Source organism: Anas platyrhynchos, chromosome 2, assembly GCF_047663525.1.
Source record: "Anas platyrhynchos isolate ZD024472 breed Pekin duck chromosome 2, IASCAAS_PekinDuck_T2T, whole genome shotgun sequence".
Taxonomy (NCBI): domain Eukaryota; kingdom Metazoa; phylum Chordata; class Aves; order Anseriformes; family Anatidae; genus Anas; species Anas platyrhynchos.
Genome location: NC_092588.1, coordinates 77,769,440 through 77,794,664, shown reverse-complemented (window position 1 = coordinate 77,794,664; position 25,225 = coordinate 77,769,440). Strand labels below are relative to the sequence as shown.

Here is a 25,225-nt window from a genome sequence, read left to right as displayed (position 1 = left end):
CTTTAAAAAACATTACTCTAGAAAAAACTCAGGCATAAGGCAACAAAGCAGAATTACCCAAAGCACCATGGTAGGCTGAGAGCTGGACCAGAAATTGAAATCAAATATTTCAACTCCCAATCCAACATATTTATTTACCAGATGCTAACCCACCATGGTTAACTGAAAGCACTGACAGAAGAGTTAAAAATAATGAGATTAAAAACAAACAAAAACCCCACTATTTGAATTCAAGAGGCTGTGCAGAAAGCCTTTGGATGAGTGAGGACATGCACCTTTCTATTCTAGAAGTGTTATGTACAAGAATCTGCTTTATCTTTAAAAACTGTGAGTGCCAGACTTGATTTACCTTATAGTTGTAACGATGCAGCATTCCTCCACTAAACTTAGTGGCATTGAACAACATTTGAGATCAACAGTTACGCTAAGAGGTTGCACATGTATTGTTCATAATGCTGAGATGGCACATACTCATGGAGCAGCATAGAAAGAGTTCCCAAAACTCAGCATTTTTCCAAAACTGCTAGAGAAAGAATGAAAATTTGGCATGACTGTGAGAGAATCCCCAGAGAACAAGAAGGGGAGAAAAAAAAAGTAGCCACCATTTAAAGCTGCAGAAATTTTACTGAAGGCGAGTTATATTTTATTTCATTAAAATATATTTTGAAAACATACTGTGTAAAAGAATTAGGGTTCTCAATAATTTATTATTTACATTAGCAAATGCTGTTTGACTGTTATTCTACAGATAGAAATGAGAAGTCTGCAGAAGGAATTGTACCAACTTCTTCAGGACCACACAAGCCCCATTACAACGAAACACATCCAAAACACACTCCTCCCCGTTTCAATCCTTTCAAATTCACGTTTGCAATCAGATCACAAGAAGCCCAATGACAGGTCACGCTGGCGAGTGTTGAACACTGACAATGAGAGCTGGGAGTTCACAGCACTCCCCAAGAGAGAGCCCCCGAAGAGGTTTTAACCTTGCACTACTCAGTAGCCAAGATGCTGTAGGGTCCAATCCCTCTCTTGCTCCCACTGTCTTAATGCCACTGAAACCAAGAGCATTACGTGACAGGGCCTGCACCAGGCCCCCAGGCATATCCCAGAAAGCTAGACAGACTCCTCGAGCTCCACCGGCCCAGGAGAGGGTGTATGTCCTACCACTGTAGACACACTGTAGCTTATCATTCTTTTTCAGTCCAAACACGTTATAAATCTCATTGGCTTCCTCCCCATCCTCTGGGGAGAAAGATGCATAGGAAATTATCTCTCTGATGTAAACAACTGTAAGCACCATTCACATTTTCTGGTCCCCGTGACAAAATTCAGATCCAAGTGCCTGTCATAGCCTTGACCATTCTTAGCAGGGCAGCTCAGCTTTTCCATCAGCTTTCCGAATCTCTGACATCATCCAGGTACCCAAACATTGTGTGCAGTCCATTGCAATGCCAGCTGCTGTCTGCTTTACTCCTGGAAAGAGGGTAAGAGTAGTCATCTCTTCAGGGATTTTATAAAAACCCACGATTAAAAGAAATAAAGCAGTCAGCTCATGTGTCCTGTGTCCTGGAGGCACTCAATGGTATTTCTGACATCTCATGTAAGGCACCAGTCATCCAGTAGCTGAGCAAAAAGTGACCTGCAAAGCCTCCATTTAGCAGCCGCAGGGGGAACTGACAAAATTCAGCTGGTTTGCTTGCCTTCTCACTTACATAGCATAAAAAGTGTGGTCGAGACATCTGGTAGAATCCTGAAAGAGGAAGCCTCAACTTGCACTGCAAGCCAAGGAGCACGGGTGACAGCACACCACAGCACAAGTTTTCATGGCTGTATCAGTCACAGTTGCCACAGACATTGCAGAGATTTCCTCAAGCCCCAGGAAGCCTCTGCTGCCTTGCTTTCATGGAAAACGAGTTTGTTGTCAGCAGTGAAGCAGTTATCTCCTCACATGATGTCTCTGCAAGACACACTGGAAGGCCAGACTCCGAAGCCAGCTTTGTGGTGTACTTGCTGCAACTTCTCTGCTGTTGGTCCTGTCTGCACAGCCATGTTCACAGAGCTGCAATGCTGGAGAGAGCAGAGAATTCACCTGCGGACGAAGAGGTTGGCTGGATGCTGGCTGACTGCAACACTGAACAGCCTCAGTCCAGAATATCAGTCTCAAATGGGACCAGGTGGTAGTACGTCAAGTTGGTGACATAAGCCGTTGGGTCATCACTGTCTTCTAGCTCTGAGGTAAAGTCACTCACACTCTCAAACCTAAGGAGAAACCAAACCAAAAGGCATTAAGTCTTTAATATTTATTTTAAAAAGTCAAAGGAATCTGAAGAAAAGTACTGGGGGAAGAGATGGCTAGAATATCTGAAGACTGATCCCTGGAAATTTTGAGAAAATTTGAGAAAAGACATTTGTGAGGAGGTCATTTGGAATAAGGGCTGCAGGCAAGAATGCCTCTGCTGGCATCTCAGGTTAAATTTCTGAGTAAATATAATGCACAGACTTCTGGACTTCCTTTACACCTGAGAAATGTTACTGTAATAGTCTTTCTAATGCTGGTTTGCAGCTTCAGCTTTGCAAAGCTCAGTTTGCAAGGCAGAGATCTAGAGTCCCAACCCTTTTCTGAATGAAATCATCAGTATCTCCGTCTCTCAGCAGCTTGAAATTTAAACTTACTCTAGAAGCTGTCAAACAAGGTCCATGCAGATCAACCATGAATCATTAAGTTACAGTTTCAGCCTACATATTGTGCTAGTGTGGAGAGACCAGAAATGGCATCTTCTGCCACTTAAGTAAACCCAGATCCAGCACTTACTAAAGAGGGTTGAGACAGAAATGAAAAACTTTGCTCTCCATGTCCTTCATTACAAAGAAAACCTGCTTCTTTGTAACCTGTGGAAACGAATGGGCAAAAGAGCTTACTTTCAGTAAAACAGGATGGCTATTCCCTTCTAAAACTGTGCCAAAACACAGCCACACAGCACACTAGGAGAGCAAGTTCCACATCTCTTTGGACAGCAGTCTTCAGTGGAAGGGACTTTTACACTCCGTTCCTATGACACTGACTCTTCACAGCACTTGTCATGGTAGTACCTGAACTTATCTCATGACACCCGGTGACCGTGTTGAGTTGGAGGTGACCTGGATCAAAACCATTATTAATTGATTTTAATTTCCTAGGGCTCCTCTCCTACTAATGAATGAATGATTTCATGGGATGTAGCATTTCTTATCAGGCAATTCTGAATACCTTTGAAACTGGATTTTTATGAGTCTAGAAGAGCTTTCACTGTGGTATGGGATGAGCTCCATAGAAAGTACTCAGAACTTCTCCCATCCACCTCCTCCTCAACACAGCCCTGTGTTGATGAATCAAACACAGGACAGTGAGAACCATGGTGCACACGCAAATCATCCCATCCTCTCTGATTTTCAAAGCTACTTGTGATGAAGGAAGGAAGCAGCAAGTGAACTCTGGTAAAGTGAGTCATGAAACTGAGGTCCACATTCTTCCATTTTGTTCTCAGAGCATTTGGCAGCAACACGAAATGCCTCTGTTCCCACACAAAAGTGGAACAGACACTGCCTTTGTATGCAGACTGACCTTGTACCTATGAAGTGAAAGGCGATGCGTCCTTTCTCTCCATTTGGCTTTTCTATAAGGACAAATGTTTAGGACAAACAGGAAACAATGACTAAAGCATCCTTCCCACAGAGCCTTGGTATCCTCCCCATAGCATGAGATCTAGATTTTGATAAGCTGAGGATATCTGAATACAGAGATTCCCAAATCTGGTTTAATTTGCTTGGTATTTTCCTTCTCACTTCCTACCTCCTGTGTTACAACTCGAATTTCTGCAAAGATCACTCAGCACCTCATGCCTACTGACAACCAGAAGGCATCAACTTGTTAAAACCTACACTTTCCTCAGTGACACACATTCCAGTTCCAAGGAGGCTGCGATTTCTGCACTAAGAAAACATTTTACTTCTTCCCAGATAGCCTAGCAGTTAAGAGCAAGTCACTTCAGACCAAGGATTAAATCTCATCTTAGTTCAGGCCAGGGACCTGAAGAACTGTCAGATTTCTTTTTCGTACACTGTCTCTTTAGTATTTTGAAAGAACATGCATTCATTCGATAGAGTGAAAAAATGGAAACTAAAAAATTGCACAAGATGGAAAAATAATTTCTAACCTAGCTCTGACTATCGGGATGTGTCCCTTTAGGGGACATATTTTCTAACTTTTTTTTTTTTAGGCTGGCATACTTCAGCTCTCCGAATAACAGGTAAACAGAGAAAGCTTTAAAATGATTTGTTTTAAAACTGCATCATACATCAACTACTTAAACTCCTGCAGTTAAGTAGGACAACTGCAGATTTCATTCTAACTTCAAACTAGAAAGCCCTAGGACTCAGATATCCCTGAAACTCAGATATTTCAGAAGACACAAACAGGCATGGTGGGATAAAGAAACAGATAACATCTCCTACTTCCATCTCTTCCCCAAAACTCACTTTCTTTGGAAGCATCATGGGTTATTGGATAGCAGTGTCCATACATCCTGGAATATATGGACATGGACAGCTCTGTCTTTTCCACACTCCTGTCTGGTCATTCTCAACTCTTAATGATGAGGACCACCACTTTTTGAACTGAAAATCACACATTTTCTCCTGCAGTGCTGTCACTATGCTCTTTACTTACAAGCACATAAAAATTACACTGAACACTGAAGGTTTATACGTTCATTCCTCTACTCCCACCAGGCTGTTTGTTAGCTTCATGTGTGTGAAGGTGCGCAGAACAAATTTGACTTAGTTTCCTACAATTATTTCACAGGTGATGTTGTGTTATCTTACAGATCACCAGTGCTCCAGAAACAACAGGTTATAAAACACCAGTGAGGCAGACAGAATGACAAAGCCAGAAGAGGAGGCAAGAAGGCTATTCATATTCTTCTTTCCCTTTCTTATCAATTAAAGAAAACTAGACCATTACAACATGAAGAGCCCACAGATTTTGTGGTTCTTCAACCCTACCAATAAGGTTCTACAAGCAGCACACAAGGTACAAAGCTGTGGCATTCACATGCTGTGGGTAGGCAGAAAGGATTCCTTGCTGCTGGAAAGAAAAAATGGGCACAGGGTTCTGCAAAGCTCTTTTCCTGACAAGAGCAGGATTTTGCTTTCCTGGAAACATTTGGCATCTAACTTGACCAGCTCCCACTTACACGGGTTGCGTTGCCACCCGTGAAAGCCTCTCCCACGGACAGTAATATGCTTATGATGACAGCAGCACCATCCTAAAAATACACATCTGTCACTGGAATGAGTTTGCCAGAAAGGCAGCATGTCCAGCTCCAAAGCCTTTGCTGCCTGCTGCTGGCTGGAAAGACAGAAGTGCAAACAGTCCTCGCAGGGAAAGGTTCTCTCTCTAACAAAATCAGAGCTCGTATGTGCTTATTTACCACCTTTTCTTTGCGGTCTGCAGAGTACTGAAAGAAGCTTATATAAGAGGACTGTTTTATGGCACCTGGAGACCAAACGCACTGGGTTCACCACATTTTGCAGTAGTACGGTGTACTGGCAACTAAAAAATGGTGAAAGAAGAAAGCAAGTACTTCAGAACAACACAGTAAGCAACTCCAACTTGCAAAAACACTAGTTTCTTCTGTAAAAAGTTTCATCGTTTTCAGCTGATGGGCTGCTTGGTAGGTAGCACTGTAGGCAGTCCAGCAGCTGACCAGTGCAGCAGGGCCTCAGCAAACGAATGCTACCTGATGAAGATCCAAGTGCTTCTATCCAAAAAACACAAGTTTGCTTTGCAAAATGTCTGATTCAAGCACATCTGCAGCCAAAACCCACATGGAGTTTAATGTTGCTGAAAGGAAAAAGTTCCCATTTGAGGATATACAAGTCCACAAGGAATTAACTCTAATTTCAGAACAGAAAACATGGGTCCCATAAATCCAATTTTACAGAGACCAAAAGGGAACTGAATAGGATTCCGAAAGATTTTAAAACTTCCTTTCTGGGCTACTAACCTACACTTAAAGCACAACATAGAAAACCTTTTCTTTAAAAAAATTATCAATTTTTACAAAAGAGCTGTTCTACACAAATGCCATTACCTCCTAACTACTACTTTCCAGCTTCAATATACAGCTACAGGAAGAGCAAATTTAGGGTACCATGCACAACAGACATTTAACATTTATTAACTTCTTCATTTCTGATATAACTTCCTTCAGGAAGTTAAGATACAAATCCACAAAGCCAGGCTGTTATCCTGGATTTGTTTCTTCTATCACAGTTTCTGGGAAAACAAACAAATCATCCAGTTTTTACTATATTTTAGTATTTAGTACTATATACTGGCTTTAGTATCTTCTGACCTTCTATATAGGACAAACAAGGGGATGACAAGTAGATGACAGCAATTTCCAAACCCATACTACTAAGTTTTGCTTAGTCCAGAGCACATTTTTCAAATCAAGACTAATTTTATTTTTTTATTTTTTAAATAAAAACATTTTGAAACAGTAAAAATGGAAAGCCTTTTGCTGCCTTTTGGTAATCTGCTCCAATTATTTATCACTCTCAGCACTAAAACAAGATCCACTGTGAACTGTCAACATTAATTTCCAGACACTGGCCACATAGAATTATCTCCAGCATATCATTTCAACCTCATTAATATAAGCTTATGAGCTTAATGCTGTTAGCAAGGTCTAGGTTCAAAACAGTAAGTGATAAAACCCTGGTTCTTTTAAAAGTTAATAGAAAGGCTTTAAAAAAATTACAGTGGAGCCAGAGATACATTTCAGCCCCTGACAAAATCTCGTCAAGCTCTAAATCCTTCTGCAGACTGGCAATGATCACATTTCAAACGTGGCAAGACAGCTTTGTATTCAAAGATAAAGCCTCTATAAGGCATTTAGCACTCTGTTTCCATCATTTTGACTGCTCTAATGAAAATGTAGGTCAATGTTTCTCATTAAAAATATTTAAAAGCTTCATTACCTGCAGCTCATTGAAATATCAATCGCTTTCCATGACAGAAGTTTCTAGGAGCCTATTGCCATCGGTGCCCATCTGTCATTATAGTCACTGACTTTATATGTACGTGCAAACCTTTCTGGTTACTGGTCTCTGACCCCAGAATACCCACATGCTCTAACAAGCAAAATTTACAAATAAGGCTAATCTAACTTCACCCCTTCTTAATGAAATACACATTTCACCAACTCAGAGCACGTGGCAGCACCTGAGCAGCTGCCCAGCTTCCTTTTTTCAGGGATGTGTTCCCCCTCCTCTAAGGATGGTGTTTTGCTTCCCAAATATTTGGGATATTTCATCAGTAAGGATTCTCCAGCTTCCAAATCTGGGATCGAGCCAGCTCCTTCACAGTCATGCAAGAAAGAAAAAGCTCCTCTGTTCTCACCTGTCAAGGTCCCTATGACAGTCACAGCTTTTTGATACACAGAGGATTGAGCTCCCTGGGGTCAATAATTCTTAGACAGCCATTTTATACATTTTAATGTAAAGAGCTGTGAAGCCTTAGCAACCATGCCTAGTAATCTTTAACCAGTTGGAATGACAACTGCACTAGTCTTGCTCCCATACAGAAAATATTTTGCTGGCAAGGGGATAGAGGGAAAGAAACAGCCAAAAACTGAGAGTTTATCTCAAATTTGACAGCACGACTCATGGATAAACCACACTTACAAGTGTTCTGCTGAGTCTACGTCCAGGTGCTTCTCTTTTCCATTGGGTATACTGTGGTCGATGACTATTGTTTCAGTGTTTGCTAAACAAAATCCATTTGATCGCATGATTTCTGTCAGGGGAAGAAAGAAAAACAAGATGAGAGTCCAAAAAAAAAAAATAGGAAGCTGGAAAACAACTGCATGTCATATGTAGTTGACATGATTATGAAATGGGATATGCACATGACACTGAAAATCTGCACAGGAAAGCAGAAACAAAGAGTTTGTTTCATAGCTTCTAACACCTACAAACTGCCAGCATTTAAGTAGTTTTATTCACGTAAACAACTCCTAATAAAGAGAATTTCAAGCAAAACCCAGTTTCAGTCCCACTAATGCCAGTGGCAAAATCTGCATCATTTTTTAGAAGAGTGGTAGCCCATCTATATAGCTGCAATCTACCACTTCTCATAATGATATTTTTCCTGGACAGATTTCCAAGTCTTAAACCAGTTAAGCAGAAAAGAAAAAAATACATAAAAACAATAAAAACCCCACAACAGGAGATAAACAGGAAATTAAAAGTTACCCTCCAAATTAATTCAATCAGCATCTTTAAGTCATGTAAAACAATATCATCTGCTATACTGCCCACAACTCTGCTTACTCTCTGCTTACTTGTTTCTTACTGTGTAAGAAGCTCCAGTCCAGAAGAGCTAAAATTTACAGCTAATTCCACTGACTTACCACCAAGGATAGAGCTACTAACTAAAGAGTAGTATTTGATGCCAATGAGAAGTTAATCCACATCCGTATTAGACAGAAAGGCAAACTAGACAAATCACAAGGATTTTTCTTCTGGTCACACAATCTTAGATGAAGCTAGGGCCAACACAAAAGGAAAATGCTCTCTATTTAAATCAGCACCAGCTTAAGCAGGATGACTGATGATTTGCTTCAAAGTAAGAGGACCTTTTGTTATATCCTTGAGTTATCAGTACAAGCAAAATGAAATTCTTCTGTGGCAGTAAATATGGTAGAGAGAAGAGAGATGTACAGGGAATAATGCCTAAGACCTTGCCTCAAAAGCACCAATTTCAACTACACAGCTCAAGCAATGAGCAGGAGAGGGGAGCAGAGAGGAGGTAATTTTTAAGTGTACATTTGCATATTACTACCTAAAGGTAAAGCCAGAACTCACTTCCATATTTTGAGAAAGTAATCTTCAACTTTCAGTCTGTATTTTATTGCAACCCACTTCAGCAGAATACGTTTGGGGTGGTATAAACACTGAAAAGCAGCAGAATCACCTTCAGTCATGACTCATCTCGAGCCAACATCATACTGCAGAATAAAATTTACATCATAAAATCAAATTGAGCTTTCATCAAAGGACGGGGGCTTTCTTTCTTCCCCATCACCTACCACCCTGAACCAGACCATGTGGGGAACAGCTTGGTTGTTCACAGAGCACAAAACGCGGTTGCCTGTTTTTCTGGGTCTGCAGCTGTGCAGAAAGCTGCACTATGGCCAACACGAATACCGCACAGTTTTTTCCTAGTGTCCTTGACATGACCTAAAAGTTACAGCATTTCATTGCAATGCAAACTGCTTCGGACGTTAACATTTACTGCCATCTACTGACAGCACTTCCAGACACTGAAGCCATTCCCAGTGCACAACACTCAGATGAGGCAGAGTGCAATTTATTATCAGATTTCCGCCTATGTTTTAAAAATTTATTTGCAGCAGCCAGTTAAACGATAAAAAAATTACCACATGATGCTTTTGAATAGCCATATAGGTCTTTCTACAATCTTCCTCCAATTAATTAGGTATGACTCGACTACGAAAATTAATTTAGGATTAAAACAAAACATGTTAGTGTCCAGCTAACATGGTTTCCACAGCTCCTTCACACGCAGAAGGCCTCCCTGTACTGCGAGCCTGTCCCTCAGCCAGACACCCTCCCTGTGAATTTAGATTCATCTCCACCATCTTCTCTGTTGTACCCAAGCGTGGCATTCTCAGACATGCACAGTATGTGTGCCCCAAGGGGGTACACACCTTCACAACAATTAAAGGAAATATTTCCAAACAAGAAAAAAAAAATAATCAAAAACCAAAGCAAACAAACAAACAAAAACAATCAAGCCAGAGCAACAGAGCAGTTTTTAACCAATGCAATTCCAAATACACCTGTTCTCGATATTTACCTGTTTGCAAAAGGAACAAGGTTTAAAAGCGTGGCTGCTCTCAGTGGTACATTTTTAAAGCATATAGTTCAGGGATCCTTCATTTCATAATGGGCAGGTGCTAGGAGCCACTTTGCAGCCTCTGTTCTCATGGAGTAGAAACATATTCCGGACAAAAATGGTGAATATGCTCTCACGAGCCAATGTCCAGGTGTTCAGAAGCAAAGCACATAGCAAAGCCTAGGATGACTGATGTTAGGAAACATGCACATGAGGAATTTCACCTGTGTTTTCCATATCAGCTCAAGACATCATCCAAACCTCCCTGCTCTGAGACAGAGTGTGAGACGCACTTGTTGGCTCCCATCTCTCATGCCCAGGGAGCCATACCCACATCACCCCCTTGGCTGTACGACCCCAGAGGCTCTTCTCGACAAGCTCGGTCCTGTCCTGCACTGCAGCCTAGCCCAGGGGGCCCTTCAAGAAGGCACCAGCCCAGACAGGCTGGCAAAACCACGCTTTTCACCGAGGCTCTGTGTTACATGGCACTTTTCTAAATAGTTGTTGGTAGGTTCACAAGCGATTTACCAATTTATTAAGAGAATATTTAACCCATGACTAGTCTGTTTATAACCAGAGCTCAGGATCAGTTACAAAAAAAAAAAAATCTAAACAGTTTATGAGATCAGTCCTTAAGATGCAGTGTTCACATCCTTAGCATGCTGACACACTGACTAGTCATTAACTAATACATGGTTAGTACCTGCGGAAACCGATGTATTTAATATTAAACATCTTAGGCACCTTGGAGGACTATGCAGTATTTCACTCTTATTTCACCCACCAAAATAAACTCTTCTGGTGACAATAAAACTGCCACCTTGTGGGACAGGTCACAGACTGCAGCCTTCAAAAGAGAAGTCTGCAGTTCCCGCTAGGCTCAAAGGAAGCTTTTCATTGTAGTAATACAAAACCATGTAAGCCAAAAATCCACAGACCTTTTAACAACAGTCAGTAGCAGATTTCAGGGGGGGCAGACTGAAAGGATGGGCAAGTATAGAAGTGATACTCGTCTTCAGTTTACCATCCGGGCTTATAAACTTGCTGTCTCCAACTGTGACAGGTCTCAATGCACTTTTGCTCCATTTTCTTAATTCTTTTTTAAAGTCATTTATGCTTTCAGCTCCATGATATCCTATGACAATTACTTGCATTCTTTAACCGTGTTCCAGATGAAAGCAACATAATATTATAACCTTTCTTTTGTTTGTCTAAAGCCTGTTATCTACCAACCTACAGTTCTTGTTTGGTGACAAACACAGGGTAATCAACCTCCTTCCATTCACAGCTTTGTAGGCTTCCATTACATTCCTGCTGTCATGTCTTCTCAAAGTTAAAACGTATTTATTTATTTAACCTTGTCTGTAGAGAAGCTGTCCAATTATTTGAGCCCCTGTTCTTTATTTGTATGTTTTAAAATTTAATTATGTCCTGTCTGAAATAGAGAGACCAGAGCACACTGTATTCAAGATGTGGTGTTTTTTCTTCATTCTTACCTAATAATTCTGAATATTCTCACTGTCTTTTTTGCTAGCCTCTGAGCAGTGAGCTTACATTTTTACAGAACTGCGTAAAGAGCTCAAAGTCTCCTTCCTAAGTGGTAACAGCACTATCATATGCGACAATAGTGAGGACTGCCTTTTCTTCATGTTGTTTCTCTGAACTCAGCTTTCAGTTTCACCTGTCATTTTATTGCCTAGTATGTCAAGGTTAATTATATGTTCTATGTTATAAAGCAGACTATGGAGAACTATCTTTTGAATTGCTGATGGAGAAAGAACAAAGGGAACAGCAAATGCAGTCATTTTCATTCTTTAATTCCTGTCTTGACTGTAGGAAGCAAACAACTCTTACCTGATATTTTAACTGGACTTTGAAAGCTTGGCTGAATTTTATGGACGTTGTCATTCTTTAGAACTTGGTCCAAAGGAGATCTCTCGAAGAACGTGAGGACTACTTCAGACCTTGAATACTAAAAAAGAGAAAGACGTCCATTATTTTACCAGTAGTTTGCTTTGTTCCCCTTTTCCCTTTCCATCACACTGCCTGGAGATGTCATCACATGGTTCAGGCACTCAGCACTTCTGCAAGACACTCAACTTGTTGCTTCTTTTACAGTTTGGCAAAAACCATTGCTTTCTAATCGGCATGAGAGTGTGTGTCACCATCAAGGAGGAGTCAAGCCAGGCTAAGTGTGGAACTTGACTTACTCACCTTCCATGGCATGTTTATAATAGTCTTCAGAAGCTTTTCCACTTCATTGAGTCTGGCTTCTATGTCATGGGCTTCTTTTATTGTGATGAGCCCTAGAAACAAAACAAACAGATTGTGAGCATAGGCAAAAGCACATTTTCATGTGTACACACACTTCAGCACCCAAAAGCAGCTGCTCAAGAAGATGTGGAAAGACCTCAAATATTATGCCTTCCAGAAATAAGCCTTTTAACCCACACTGATCACAAAATGTGTACCCAAACTAAGGTGGGTGTAGTTACTAGCACAGTTGCAGGCCTGACACCAGTTCAGCTGTTTATGATCACATTTAGGAGCTGCAAGACAAGCAGAAGCAGAACCGCCTACTCCTTCACCCACAGTTTCACTACACAGCATTCCCAGCAATGATAATCAAAATGCCTGTTTTCTTCTTCCCAGAACCGTGATTCATCCTTTCTCTGTCAATAAAAGTTGAAAGAAAGCCCAAAGAAGCCAAAAAATGCAACCCACAGATCAGAGGAAAAGACTAAACACAAGCTAAACAAAAGCCTTCGAGAGCACTCTTGTATTTCCATGAATGCAAACACCAATGAACAGTCCAGGGAAGATTTCTCAGTGCCATGTTCTCCAAGTGCAAAACAACTGTTTGCCTTTCTTTTTTTTTCCCCCTAAATCATTGAATTATCACAGAGCTGCAGGAGGGATTAAAGAGGAATTTTTGCATTCTAGTGTCCTGAATGACGCATTACAATACTTCTAATTTTGAATTGCTCAATACAGGGATCTTCAAGTGTAATACTGTAGAAATTTCATATTTATAATCTGCAGAGCATACGTAACTTCTGTCTTTCCTGGCAAACTCAGGGAAATCTAGCACATCATATGCATGTACAGGAAAAATGAGGAGAAGCAAACCCCAATACCTCACATCCCTCTAACAGCCTTTTTATTTCTGGTCTTTGTAACTCACTTGTTCTAACCTAATCATCATTTTGCTTCTACGTTTGCACCGCTTTTCCAAAGAACAAGATACATATGTGGAATGAAATACCTAAGAGACTACTAAATTCAACAAGATTCACTGGTTTAAGAAAAAAGTAAAATATTTTTAAAAAGGAGCAAAAGAAGACCCAATAAATCAAAGCCATCTAAATAAAAAAACATCCAAAAGGCAAGCTGTTAGAAATGACCTCAATATATTGACATTGTAAGCACTAAGCTTTCTAAATACAGTCTTCTACATGTATCTCCACCTCTGTATTTAAAAGACGAGAAAGAGCTGTTAAATACACACAATCTCAAGCCAACATTCACGAAATGTTTCTGTCTGCATCAGTCCATGTTGCGTTACCAGTGTGACGTGACCACATACAAACTTTCCAGACAAAAAAAGCGTGACTTGGAAACTGCCAGCTCTCCTCAGATTACAGCGCTAAATAAAACAGAGATTGTCTCCGGAGCAGCCAGGTTTACTTGAAAGTCTTTCTATTGCTCAATAGTCCCTCATTTTGGCATTTTTGTCAGTGTCACTGCCACTTCTTCCTCTGGCACAGCTCTCTCCCTCTCCTGACTGCAGAGCGGTGCACACCCACAGGCATGTAAGCATGGCAGCGGCACATCCTGCTTTGGCTGGTGTATACCACGGCGGAGCAGCTTTGCATGGGAACTCTCTGAAAGGCTGTAAACACAAATTAACTCATCTGCATGGGTCCACAGACTGCGTATTAGCAGGGCTGTGCTTGACGCCTCAGACCTGAATTGCAGACCAGCACCCTTCATCTTCCTAACTGCTGGGTGTGAGCGGGCCTGGGAGGATCCGTGTCGCCCCTTCTCAAGTATGTTCCCAGCCCACATCTGACAGAAGCTCAAACCTTTCAAAAATAAAAAATTAATCTTTTTCATCCTCCTGAAAAAAGTCTGCCAACGGCCACACAGCTCAGGAGCCCATGTGTGGTGTTCAAGCCATGCTGTCCCCCTGCCACGGCCCACGTCAGAGAGAGCTGAGGGACACAGGCCCCCTTGCCACCAACCCACCGGGGATGTGCTCTCAAATCCGCCCTTGTCCTCAGAGCCTTCCCCAAATAAGCACTTGTTGGTGAAATGAGTATTTTGCCAGGAGAAGAGATGCTTTGAAACAAATGAAGATACTCATCAAATCAAGAGCAGCCAAAATAAAAAGAGAGAGAAAAAAAAAGAAAAAGTCCACCCCACCAACAGCACTGCACATTCCTACTCAGAGGGCAACCAGCCAAGCAGTGAGATTTTCTCTCATTAGTAAGCAGGCGAAGCATCTGCAGCTCTGCACAGCCTTTTAAAGCTTCAGTGAGGGAAGTTGGAGAAGACCAGCAGCCTGTGGCACTCTCGCAGCTCACCCAGTAGGAGGTTTTACAGCTTCTTGCCTTCCCCAGGGATTTCCAGCCCCTGTGTACTCCTTGCTCGAGCTGCTGGAGAGGCACCAGGCATGCAAACCCACGGAAACTGGCACGGCCGACTTCTGACACAGTAAGAGCTGTGCCTTACCGACGCTTTTAATATCAAAACCAAAAGGCAGACAGCGTAGGAAGGAGAGCAAGAGATACATCTGCCTGGACAGATGCCTCTGTGTGTGCTTAAGGACTACGGATGCACAGCTCTGCTGTGTAGAGCTGCTGACCTTACACGATCAGTCGCAGGGAACTGAGCTTGGCAGGGCTACAGCTTTCCTTTCCATACGTCTGCAGACACCGAACACACAGAAACCACTTGACTCGCTATATATATATGTTGAGCCCTGTAATTTCTTCTGCAACAGCTACCAAGTTTCACCAGGCCCTCATTTATCATAATTCTGAAAGTCTCTGTTTTTAAGAGTTAACAGATGCCCTGGCGGCTTTCAGTTCGTCACGGGCTGCGATCCCACACCCTGAGGGATTGCTTACAGCCCAACATCTGCACTACCCTGAGCAAGACACTGCCTGCCCACACAGCCGGCAGGGACGGAGGCCTCAATCCCTCCTTTTGCTCCCTTCCAGCACTCGCTGACTGCTTGCTGTCATCAGCCACAACACACGTGCCTGGGTAACAGCATCGTGGGTTTCTGAGGTGAAGTCTCCAGCGGCAGTGCTGGTTCAAGGCGTTTTCACCCTCCCCTGCAACTCATTTCCTCTCCCACGCTGCTGCAGCACACCGCTGCCTCTGCTTTGCCAGCACAATTAAGGGAATACCTTCAGCCAGCCCTGTCAAAGACTTCACCTCAGGAAATCCCAGCCTGTACAGGAGATGTAAGAGCCTGCGGGCCAGGATGCCCGCTGCAAGCTCCTTTCCCCCCCAGGCACCACACAGCCAACTCGAGCAGGAATTGGGATTCATGTAAAGAAAGGCCACAGTTGCACCGGAGCTTTCCATCTCTAGCCCTCACTAACAGCTTGATTAAGCACAGAGGCTGCCCTTTGAGTGGGGCTTTCTCCCCTGACTGCCTTATTTTTTCCGTTCTGAGGCTTTGACAAGGCAGAGGAAAAGAAAAAAAGGCCAGAAACTGGTCTAGGATCTCCAGACGCTGGAAACGTCTGAACAAACAGACACAACGCACGTGCCAGCTGCCTTCGTAGACAGTCCAGCACCTCCAGCTCTCGTTAATCCTGACACGAACACACCACAAGCTGGATGCATCTGGAGCACACTGCACTCACTGCACACACACTGGCCACGTATGCAGCGTCCATTCAGCAGCTACAGCATGTCCTGATGCCTTTGTCCCTCTGCCCATAGAGCTGAGAGACGTGCCTATCTTTCCATCAGGGACTTTCTGACCCCGAGAACCTTTCTTCAGGCAGCTCGCCCTGAAATAAAGAGAAAACATTAATAAAGCTACCAGTAGCCTGGAACCGGTTGTGCTTTCTTCCACTTGTTCAGTCATGCAACAGAGCTGAGCTGAAGGCTAGGAAATCTCTTAGTGAGGTCATGGCGAAACGCTGTTCTCATGCCTTTCCCTCTGCCCTGGCTGCTGTCTGACTGCTAATTGAAAACATGTGCAAACTCCTCCCAGGAAAACTTTGCTCTCTGTCTTCTTACCCATACTGTGCTTGGACAATTAACTATCATTTCAAGTGATTTAAATACTATAAACACCTATGTTTATACTATGTTTATAGGGCTTGAGGTGAATTGGAGCCCTGCTGGCTCCTTTTTTTTTTTTTTTTTTTTTTAAACCACAAAGCCTTTTGCTGCCAAACACCACAAACCTCTAAGATTTTTTTTTCACCCTGCACACAAGGGAGCCCACACGCTGGGTCACGGGAGGGACAATACAGACACACTGTGTGACCAAGGGTGGCACTTGCCTGTACCTGGGATATTTGGTTTTAGCAGTGTGCTGCTGTGCACACAACCCCTGGAACTAGCAAGCTGATTTTAAGGGAGGAGACGATCATTTTGACATCTCCCATGCCCCTTTCCTGAGCAAGAACCCCACACAGAGTCCTGAAGACGGGGTGAACAGGATTAGCCCAGTTTGAGACCAAGCACATGTAATAACAACACACCTCTGGAAAAACAGCACAAACAGCAGCTTGGGCCTGCAGCATCCTTCCTGCTCAGGGACCCTGGTGCCAGAGCAGCTGCAGGAGACTCAGGGAGCAAGCATGCAGCTGCTGTGTCCCTGGCACGCTGGGTCACAGCGTGGGAGAGAGGCCCGGAGCTGAAAATGAGCAGGAAACGAGTTCAGCTGAGGAGGAGAGCGAACTGGGAGCCAGTTAAAGATGTCAACACACAAGCCTTGATAGCCTGTTCTATTACTGCCATATGAGCCACCAAACCTGCAACTAATGATATTTTGACAGCCACATTTAACCCACTGCATGGCTTGTAATGAAATCACGATGTGGTCCTGACAGCTGATGCCCACGATGACTGCTTTGTCTCAGCAGTCCTCTAGTGAGTGAGTTCATGCCTAAATCAAATTTGCCTCATGCGCCATCCCTCAATGATGACACGAAGTCATCTGTTTGTCTGCAGACGTGTTGCTGTGTACAAGTTGCTAGGTCCGTGATCTCAAACTGTGGGCAAACCCTGTCCCTCCAGGCTGAAGGACTCCACTTGAGGCTTTTGGTCAGGAGAGGAGCAAAGAATGTCCAAGAGATCTCCTGCTTTCTCAAAATTAGTTCAACAAGTATAGGAGACTGAGCAAGGACAGAGGCCAAGGTGTACTTTTTGGAGATGTGTGCAGGATGGAATGATGACAGTACAAATGCCATGTATTTCGGTATCTACATGAAGATTAAACCTTTGCACTGAGCCCTCCTCACCCAATCCCCTCTCAGTCCCCTGCGGGAAAAACTGCAGAACGGATATGAAAGTGAAAAAAGGAGTAGAAGATAAATAGAGGCAGAAGTCTTACTGTGTTTTGCTAAATCCACACTGCAATAAAGATTTATGGCCTATAGGTGCTGATCCTGAGCCCACCCTTATCTCTTTGCACAGGTCAGTGAGCAGCAATTACGGATCCCAGATCTTTAGGGAAGATGCATAAGCTGTCTCACACAGATGACTGCCACTCTGCTAGGAAGATAGGAAAGAGCTTGTTTCACACAACTTCTCAATAATTCTGCAGAAATAACACCACAGGAATCCCTTCAGTCCAAAGGCTTGATAAGACCCGGAGAAGGGCAGATAATTAAGGCCAATCAGGGATATCAGCTCTCCAATTACCAGAGACCAGGATAGCCACTCTTCTGTTCTCTGCTGGTTATTTATGATGTCTTCTGGGGCATCTGGTTCTCATCACAACAGACAGGATCCCAGAGCTAGCTGTGGCTCTAGTCTTAGTCCAGCAGCACTGGCAGCTCCTCTTTGATGCTTCTTCCCTAATTATTCTGCACCCTTCTCTTGGGGCAGATGCACTTGCCCCTTCCTCTCGTGAGGAAATCCATCCATATTGTATGACAGGAGTCAACTACAGTCTCTAAAACCTTTACAAAAGGTTTACTATTCATGGAGTATCACTGACATGATACATATTGTTGGCATTGTTCATGGAGCAGTCAAAAGGACATGGTGGAGTTCAAAAGAGGGGTGCAGGGGGCTGGACGTCTGCAGTTTGTTGCACATTTGCTGCTCTTAATCCGGATTGCTGAGGAACAAAATAGGGACAGTGCTTCTGAGAGATGATTTCAGAAAATGCAAGTAAGCCACTCCATGCTTTTCTAAGTCTTACTAGGTAGCAATGAGCACATTGACATTGATATGAATCTGTCAGACACTGAAAGACATAGAGCTTTCAAAGCACTGCCTGCACTGTGTGCTTTTAGCTCTAACGCTGAGCACTTCTTTGGCAATTCATGTATTGCAGGTGTGAAAATACGGATGGCACAAAGTACTATTCAAACAGCTGTCTGGCTGAAATCGATCCTCAGGATCACTTGAGGACCCTGGCACACCCAAGCAAAGCACAGGAGGCGGGTTAAAAGCAAGTTAAAAGTCCAGACCTCCAGCTGACGGGTTTTCCACACGTTTTCCACACGTGTGTGTGTGTGTGTTAGACATGGAGAAACGGTACCTCCCAGTGACTGAGCTCAGCACAGACCTTCCCCGCAGAGCTCCCTGCCTGGATGCTTGATGAGCCACAAGAAACGAGATGTCAAAGAAGCACAAGATAAAAGTGAACAAAGCAGTCAGCACCTGATGAAAAACGCAAGCTCCTACAACCATTTTCAGTGCCAGCTCCTTATCAGGTGAGAACTGTCACGAGAAAACAACCTCATTTCCATTCCTTCCCACCAAAATCCTCCCAGACACATTGCCTGGTTGCCTCAGTCTGCCACAAAAAGGCAACTTGTGCCCAGCTTTGTTGCAACACAGCAAGCTTCATTTATCTCCATCATTACCGATGAACCATGAAATTCAGCCAATAAAAAAAAAAATTAAAAAAAAATGCAGAAGCCCCAAACTTAATTTCAGTCATAGAGCACTGCTAGAGCCTGATAACCGAGAGCAGCATCCTTTGTCTGCCAGACAGAAGCTCAGAGCAAGCTCCGCTAATGAACTGTTGACAATGTCAACAATGGAAAGAGCACAATAGATGCAGTGTATTTATCTGCATTGTCACCGCACCGAAACAGCTGCCGTCTGTGGAAAACCACTGTGCTGCTTGTGCAGAGCTCCCTCTTTGCATAAATCACCCTCCCAGACGGCCTTGTAAACAACAACAGCACAATGCAGCACATAGAAAACTGTACGTTAAAATCACAACGTTTACAGCGAAAAGCTTGGGCAAAGTCCCTGGGACAGGTCCTTCGAACCGCAGCCCTGGAGGAGCCTCCCATGTGCTTCCCGGACACAGAAAACAGCTGATCATCTGCTTCCCACATGAGGCAACCCCGCCGCAGGGCAGGCACAAGCCTCAGAGCTTGAGCTCAGCGTTAGTCACCCAGGAAGGACTGCCCAGGGGCTGCTACGGGTGACGAGTGAAGTCCTCTGTGCTACCAGGCGAGCTACAGGCGCAGAGTTTCCACAGGAAGCCTCCACGGCTGCTGGACGGCTTGTACGGCTGGACAAAGGTTGAGTGCCAGCACAGCAGAAGATAACCGAGAAGTTCCGGAGAGCTTTTCCAGGTAAACACCGCTGGCAGCAATCTGGTGAAGGTGAAGAAAAGGGAGTGCAGCTGGAGGAAAGCAAGCGGAGAAGCAGACACAATAACAAAAAGGAGAGCGAGGGGAAAAAAGGCCACAACAGAGCAGAATGAGTCAGAGGAGGGATGGAAAGAAGAAAGGGGAGGGAATGAGCACTTTGGAAAGGAAGTCCATCTAGGAAGAAAAAAACATGCAACACTGAAAAGCATTTCTGACTTGACAGCTCAGAGTATCAGAGCTGCACCAGGCATGGGGCAAACAGCCACACTGGAAGAGCATCTGGGCTTCTGTACCAATCACGAAAGCAACAGAGCAGTGGTATGGGGCAGCACAGCCCCATATGGGGCAGAGCAGGGCTGCCAGAGAACACCCTGCCACTCCAAAGGCAAACCAAACCCAAACTCTGAAAGGTTGCTAATGAGCTCACAGGTAGATGACTGCACTGACGTTGGATCAGGTTCCAGGATAAATCTTAACCAAGAATCCTTAGAAGTAAGAGGTAGAGAAAACAGAAGGGAAAAATAAAGAAGTGCTTTTCTAGACTTATACTTCGCTTCCAGCACCTACTGGGTCTGTTGCAACGACTTCTAAATCACCAACATAAAGCCAGCTCCTAAGTCCAGGGGCTGTCTTTCTCATCCAGTGATTTGAATACAAACATTGTTTATTCTGCATACAGAAAGGCACAGACAGATTAGTAACATCAAGAGTGAACTAGCCTGTGTTTGTCTGTGAGCCTCTCTGTGCATTTGCCTACAGCAAGGGCTGGGCACGCTTCAGACACAAATAAGATACTAGCAAGTTACTGGTAACATCACAGTGAATCACGTTAAGTCACCCTGCAGGTATGCACATATCTAACCTTGTTTACTAGCTCGCTAGTAAGACGCCTCGTGTTGCTGAACATCCTTGGCCCTCAGCATCATAACATGCTCCAGATGCAGGCACGGAGCGCGCCGTGCCATGTGCTGTTATTAGTTATCAAAGGCAAGACCAGGCTGCGTGTATGCCCTGCTCCCCCACGGGGACCTCCTCTTTTCTCCTGCCAAAGCAGGGGTGAGACGAACAGCGCACGCCGAAAGCAGTGCCTCCCATCTCCTCCTCTGCAACCACAAAGCACCCTGAGGGTCTAAGTACGAGCAGGGAGAGATTGTGGAGGGCAAGGAAAGGGGCAGGGGAGGAGAAATGGAAGGAGAAGGCAGGTTGTGCTGTTTGCTCTGGCTGAGCAAGAAAAAGAGCACACTGCTGCTCGGTGTTAGCTGTTTGCTGAAACCAGCTATAACGGTGACAACCAACTCTTCCTAAAATTGCTCACATTAAGAAAAATATATAAATTCTTCCAAAAAGAAGTCAGTAACATCAAATAGCTCAACCTTGCACTCCTCAAGCACATCCCCGTACTGTAACACACCGCAGCATGACCAAGCTGCGGGATAATTCTAGTTCTTCTAATGCTCCTTAAGCAAATCTGTAGGAGCGCTGCATTCTTTCACTGCAATGCAAATTTGGTTTGCAGCATTTAACCACTTCCTCCAGATAAAAGGCACGGCTAATATTCAGATTCTTTCGGAAAGCCCAAGATAAATACACCAACAAACACACATACATATGCATATACATCTGTATGCATATAAACACACACAGATCTATATGACCGAATGCTAACACGCACGAGGCTGTATCTCTGTCAGGTGTTTTTGCTGGGTTAAACACATCGAGCTTTACCACTGCTTTTAAACAGGACATGAAGAAACCGTGCTTACCCCAGAAGTTTTCTCAAGAGCGGACATGCGCCACGCAGCCTGTGCTTAGAGCCAAGTCTCTGCATCAGTGTCACTCAGTTAAATGAGATTTTTATGTTTCGGCTTCATGACGTTACACAAGGCTGTGGGCACTCAGTTTAAAATGCCGGCGTGATGAAGTGTTCTCCCGGCAGAGAAACACACTTGGCAAAGTAATTTTCTTCAGCCCAGGAGCAGCTTAATTTTAAAGAGTACTACTGAAATTGTGAGGCGCGCCGTGACTGCTTACAAACTATTCTGGGTTTTGATTCCGTCTCCGCTGCAGATTTAACCTCCACCTCCTTGCCAAGCCAAATAGATCACAATCTGCTTACATTAGCCTTCAATTTTTCAAACCCTGGCCTGGTGCTTTGGCTCATTCCAGGTCTGTTCCCGAGATAGGGGCAAACGGAGGTTGCTGGCTCCGGGTCTCGGGCAGGATCTGAGGATGTTTCCCTTTTTCCAGCTGTTCGTGGACCAACATCGCGTGTCACCTGGCCCTGCCGAGCACACCCCAAGCACTGACTGTAACCCCACCTGGCTGCACCTGCCCTGACGATGCTTTGGCGATGCACGAACCCACCTCAGCACTCCACAAAAGCCTCACTGCGCTTCGAGGCTCTTGCAGGAGGCGCCGAGGGACGAATTTAACGAGGGGCCGGAGCCCGGGACCCCCAGGGCCCGATCCTGCCTGCCCCCAGCTCCCCAGCGGGGCCCCATCCCCAGCGCCCGCCGCCTGCAGAGGGCACCCGGCCCCCGCGAGTGGCGGTGGTGCCCGGCCGGGAGGCGACACCACGGCCCCGGGATGCCACCGGCACCGGGGGGGGGGACACGACCCGGCCGGGGGGAGCCCTCCGGCTGAAACCCGGGGATAAAAGCAGGCAGCAAACGGAGGGCACCCCGCGGGTTAACAAGCGGGGGCTGAGCAGGGGGAGCCCCCGCGGGGCCGCTCCAGCCGCTGCCGAAACGGGAAGGGAGAAGGAAAATGGCTCGGGCCGCGGCTGCTGGGACTGCCCTGAGCTGCGCTGCACGAAGTTAGGGCAGCAACTGCGCTCGCTCCCAGCGCCGCGAGAGTCCACTGCCAAGCGCCGCTGACGGCATTTTTTTTCTCTCTCTTTTTTTTTTCATATTTTTCCTTTTCCTTTTTTTTCCTTTTTCTCTTTTTTCTTTTTTTTTTTTCTTTTTTTTCCTTTTCCTTTTTTTTCCTTTTCCTTTTTTTTTTCCTTTTCCTTTTTTTTTTCCTTTTCCTTTTTTTTTTCCCTTTTCCTTTTTTTTTTTTTTCTTTTTCCCACCCCCTTGCCGACAAGCTGGGGGGCTTCCCCCTTAGCCCCTCTCCCCCCAGCACCCCCAAGGGTGCCAACACCGACCCCCGCGGGGGAGGACCGCTCGTTTCCTGCCACGAAACCACCCCAAAAAACAGCCCAACCGAGACACGCACAACCCGGCAGGAGCTGCCGACCGCAGAGCGCCGCTCCCCAGCCCCGTCCCGTCCCCTCGCCCCCCTCGGAGCTGGAAGGGAGAGAGGGGGACACCCCCACCGCATCCCCCCCCCTTCAAACCTTGCAGCAGCGGGGAGCGGGACAGCTCGGGCCGGTCCTCGGGGAAGGAGTCGAGGAGGCGCTTGAAGAGGCGCCCCAGGTCGGAGTAGCTGCGGTGCAGGTAGAGGACGTTGCGGTCCGACCACTCGGTGCGGATCTCGTAAAACTCCTCCTCGTCGCCCCGGCGGCTGATGACGAGCCGGCGGATGCCGTTCACCCAGCAGCCCCGCACGTACATGTTCACCAGCGAGGTGCCCTCGAACACGGCCGAGGCCATCCCGCCGCCGGCGGAGGGCGAAGCCAGCCGCCCCGCCCGCCGCGCCCCACTTAAGGGGAGGAGGAGGAAGAGGAGGAGGAGGAGGAGGAGGAGGAGGATGGGGGGTGCCACCCGGCGCACCCCTGGGGCGGAGGAGCAGGGCGGCCCGGCCCCTTCCCCGCCGCCGCCAGGGGGGGAGGCTCCGGGCAGGGAGGTGGGAGCGGGGCTGCGGCCCCCCAAATCCCCCCAAAACCCTCCCAAATCCCCCCGTCTCCCCGCCGCCCCCGAAGGCCCCGCGGAGGGCGGCGGGATCCTCCTCTTCCTCCCCGGGACGGTTTCGCAGACGCCACAGACGTGACGAGGAATTTGGTTTTCCCCTCCCAGTGACCCTAGAAGTCTTTTTTGTTTTTCCTCTCCCTCTTTTTTATTTATTTATTTTTTTTTCTTCAAACTTCCAGGCCAGCTGAGGAAGGAAGCCTCCGGCTGCTGCATGCGAGGCTGCGGGCACCCAGCACCCCACAGGGCTCCCCTGTGCCGTGGGGAGCCCGAAAGGAGACATCCGTGGGGAAAGGGAAGCCCATGACACGGAGAAAGGCAGCAAGGACTCTTGGCAGCCCCATGAGCCAGCATCCCCATTTGAGACCCAGCTGTGCTGCCCGTGATGGGAAGCCCACCCTTGCACATGGGTGCCCCCAAGCAGTGCGTAATGCACCCCGGGGGTGCCTGTGGGGTCGTACAGCAAGGGAACATGGGGGGGAGACACCCGGCTGCCAGAAAATGCCTGGAGGCTGCGAAAAGGACGTGCACATTCCTGGAGGTGTAGGGAATGACAGCGCGGTGATGTGGGGTGCGTCATCTGGACGGGCCTCTGCGTGCGGGGCCTGCATCAGGGAGCACCCTGCGGGACGGGATCGGGGTGAGGTGGGCGACGTGGAAAGTCTCATATGTAAGGAACACAAACAGCAGAGCCCTGCTTCTCCACACAGAGACACACGTGCCTGCTCGCCGCAGCCTCGCTCCACAGTGAGGCCCATCCACCTCACCTTGGCTCACCACAAAAGGGTTTTCGCAGCCCTGTAGGGCTAGACACCCTTCGTGCCGCGGGTATGGGCTGCCCAGAATGTGCAATGTGGTTCCGCAGGAAAGGAATCGCCGCAAATCTTTGTCCCGCAGGAGGATCTCGGCACAGTGCTTTTTGTTCAGGACGGGCTTTTGTGATCTCTCCTCTTGTCCCAGCGCTTGGTGGTCTCCCCAGCTCTTCCATGGAAAAAACAAAACAAGAAAATAAAATGCCTTCTCTTCTGACAGTTGCTGTGGCAACCTGAAATAGCCACGTATCTGAGGGAAGTGAAACTTTTAGGAAGAGAGCTGTAAGACTATACCCCCCCCCCCCTTTCTGAAAGATGTCAGCCTTGAGTTGCTTCTAACTATTCGCATGCTTGACTTCTGCTCATTCCTACTGGTATTTTTTGCCTTTGTTATAGAATGAGTTTTGCTGTTGTCAGCCTGCCCACGAAGTGTGTGCAACTCCCAGACCTCCGAGGCTCTCAGCACCTCACCAAAGCTCTGGCCTCAGCTTGATTCCTCAGTTAAGAGGTCTTGCAGACCCACTTTTGCTGGGTTATGGGTGATGTGCAGTGTCCTGTAGGCTTGAGTCATTAAACGTTTGGTTCCATTTTTCTTTCAGTCTGACTGGTGGCACCCTTCCAACTTTATTAAAAAGTTCAGATCGCGCTAAACCCTATGTGACTGTCACTGCCTGCTTATGACAAAATAAGTCTATGCCAACATTTTTACATCCAAAAGGCTTGAAGTTGACATACTGGTGCCAGATCCTGATTTTTAGGATTATGAAAAGTTGAAGT

The 25,225-nt window shown here is 45.8% G+C and overlaps 1 protein-coding gene across 1 annotated transcript; it reads right to left on the bottom strand.

Annotated features, from left to right (window-relative positions):
• Positions 1-604: 604 nt before the first annotated feature.
• PXDC1 (PX domain containing 1) lies at positions 605-23,667 on the bottom strand. The gene is made up of 5 exons (XM_072034978.1): positions 23,126-23,667; positions 12,182-12,273; positions 11,822-11,939; positions 7,732-7,843; positions 605-2,262 (listed from the first exon to the last, which is right to left on the bottom strand). The coding sequence occupies exons 1-5, from the start codon at positions 23,379-23,381 to the stop codon at positions 2,145-2,147; spliced, it is 696 nt and encodes a 231-aa protein (XP_071891079.1). The 5' UTR covers positions 23,382-23,667; the 3' UTR covers positions 605-2,144.
• Positions 23,668-25,225: the final 1,558 nt, after the last annotated feature.

Coding starts and splice junctions, on each gene's coding strand:
- PXDC1 (XM_072034978.1), bottom strand. CDS start 23,381: ATGGCCTCGGCCGTGTTCGAGGGCACCTCGCTGGTGAACATGTACGTG. Junction 11,940..12,181: donor TTATAAACATGCCATGGAAG/GTGAGTAAGTCA, acceptor TCTCTTTTTTAG/TATTCAAGGTCTGAAGTAGT. Junction 2,263..7,731: donor GTAGACTCAGCAGAACACTT/GTAAGTGTGGTT, acceptor GTTTCTCCTTAG/GTTTGAGAGTGTGAGTGACT.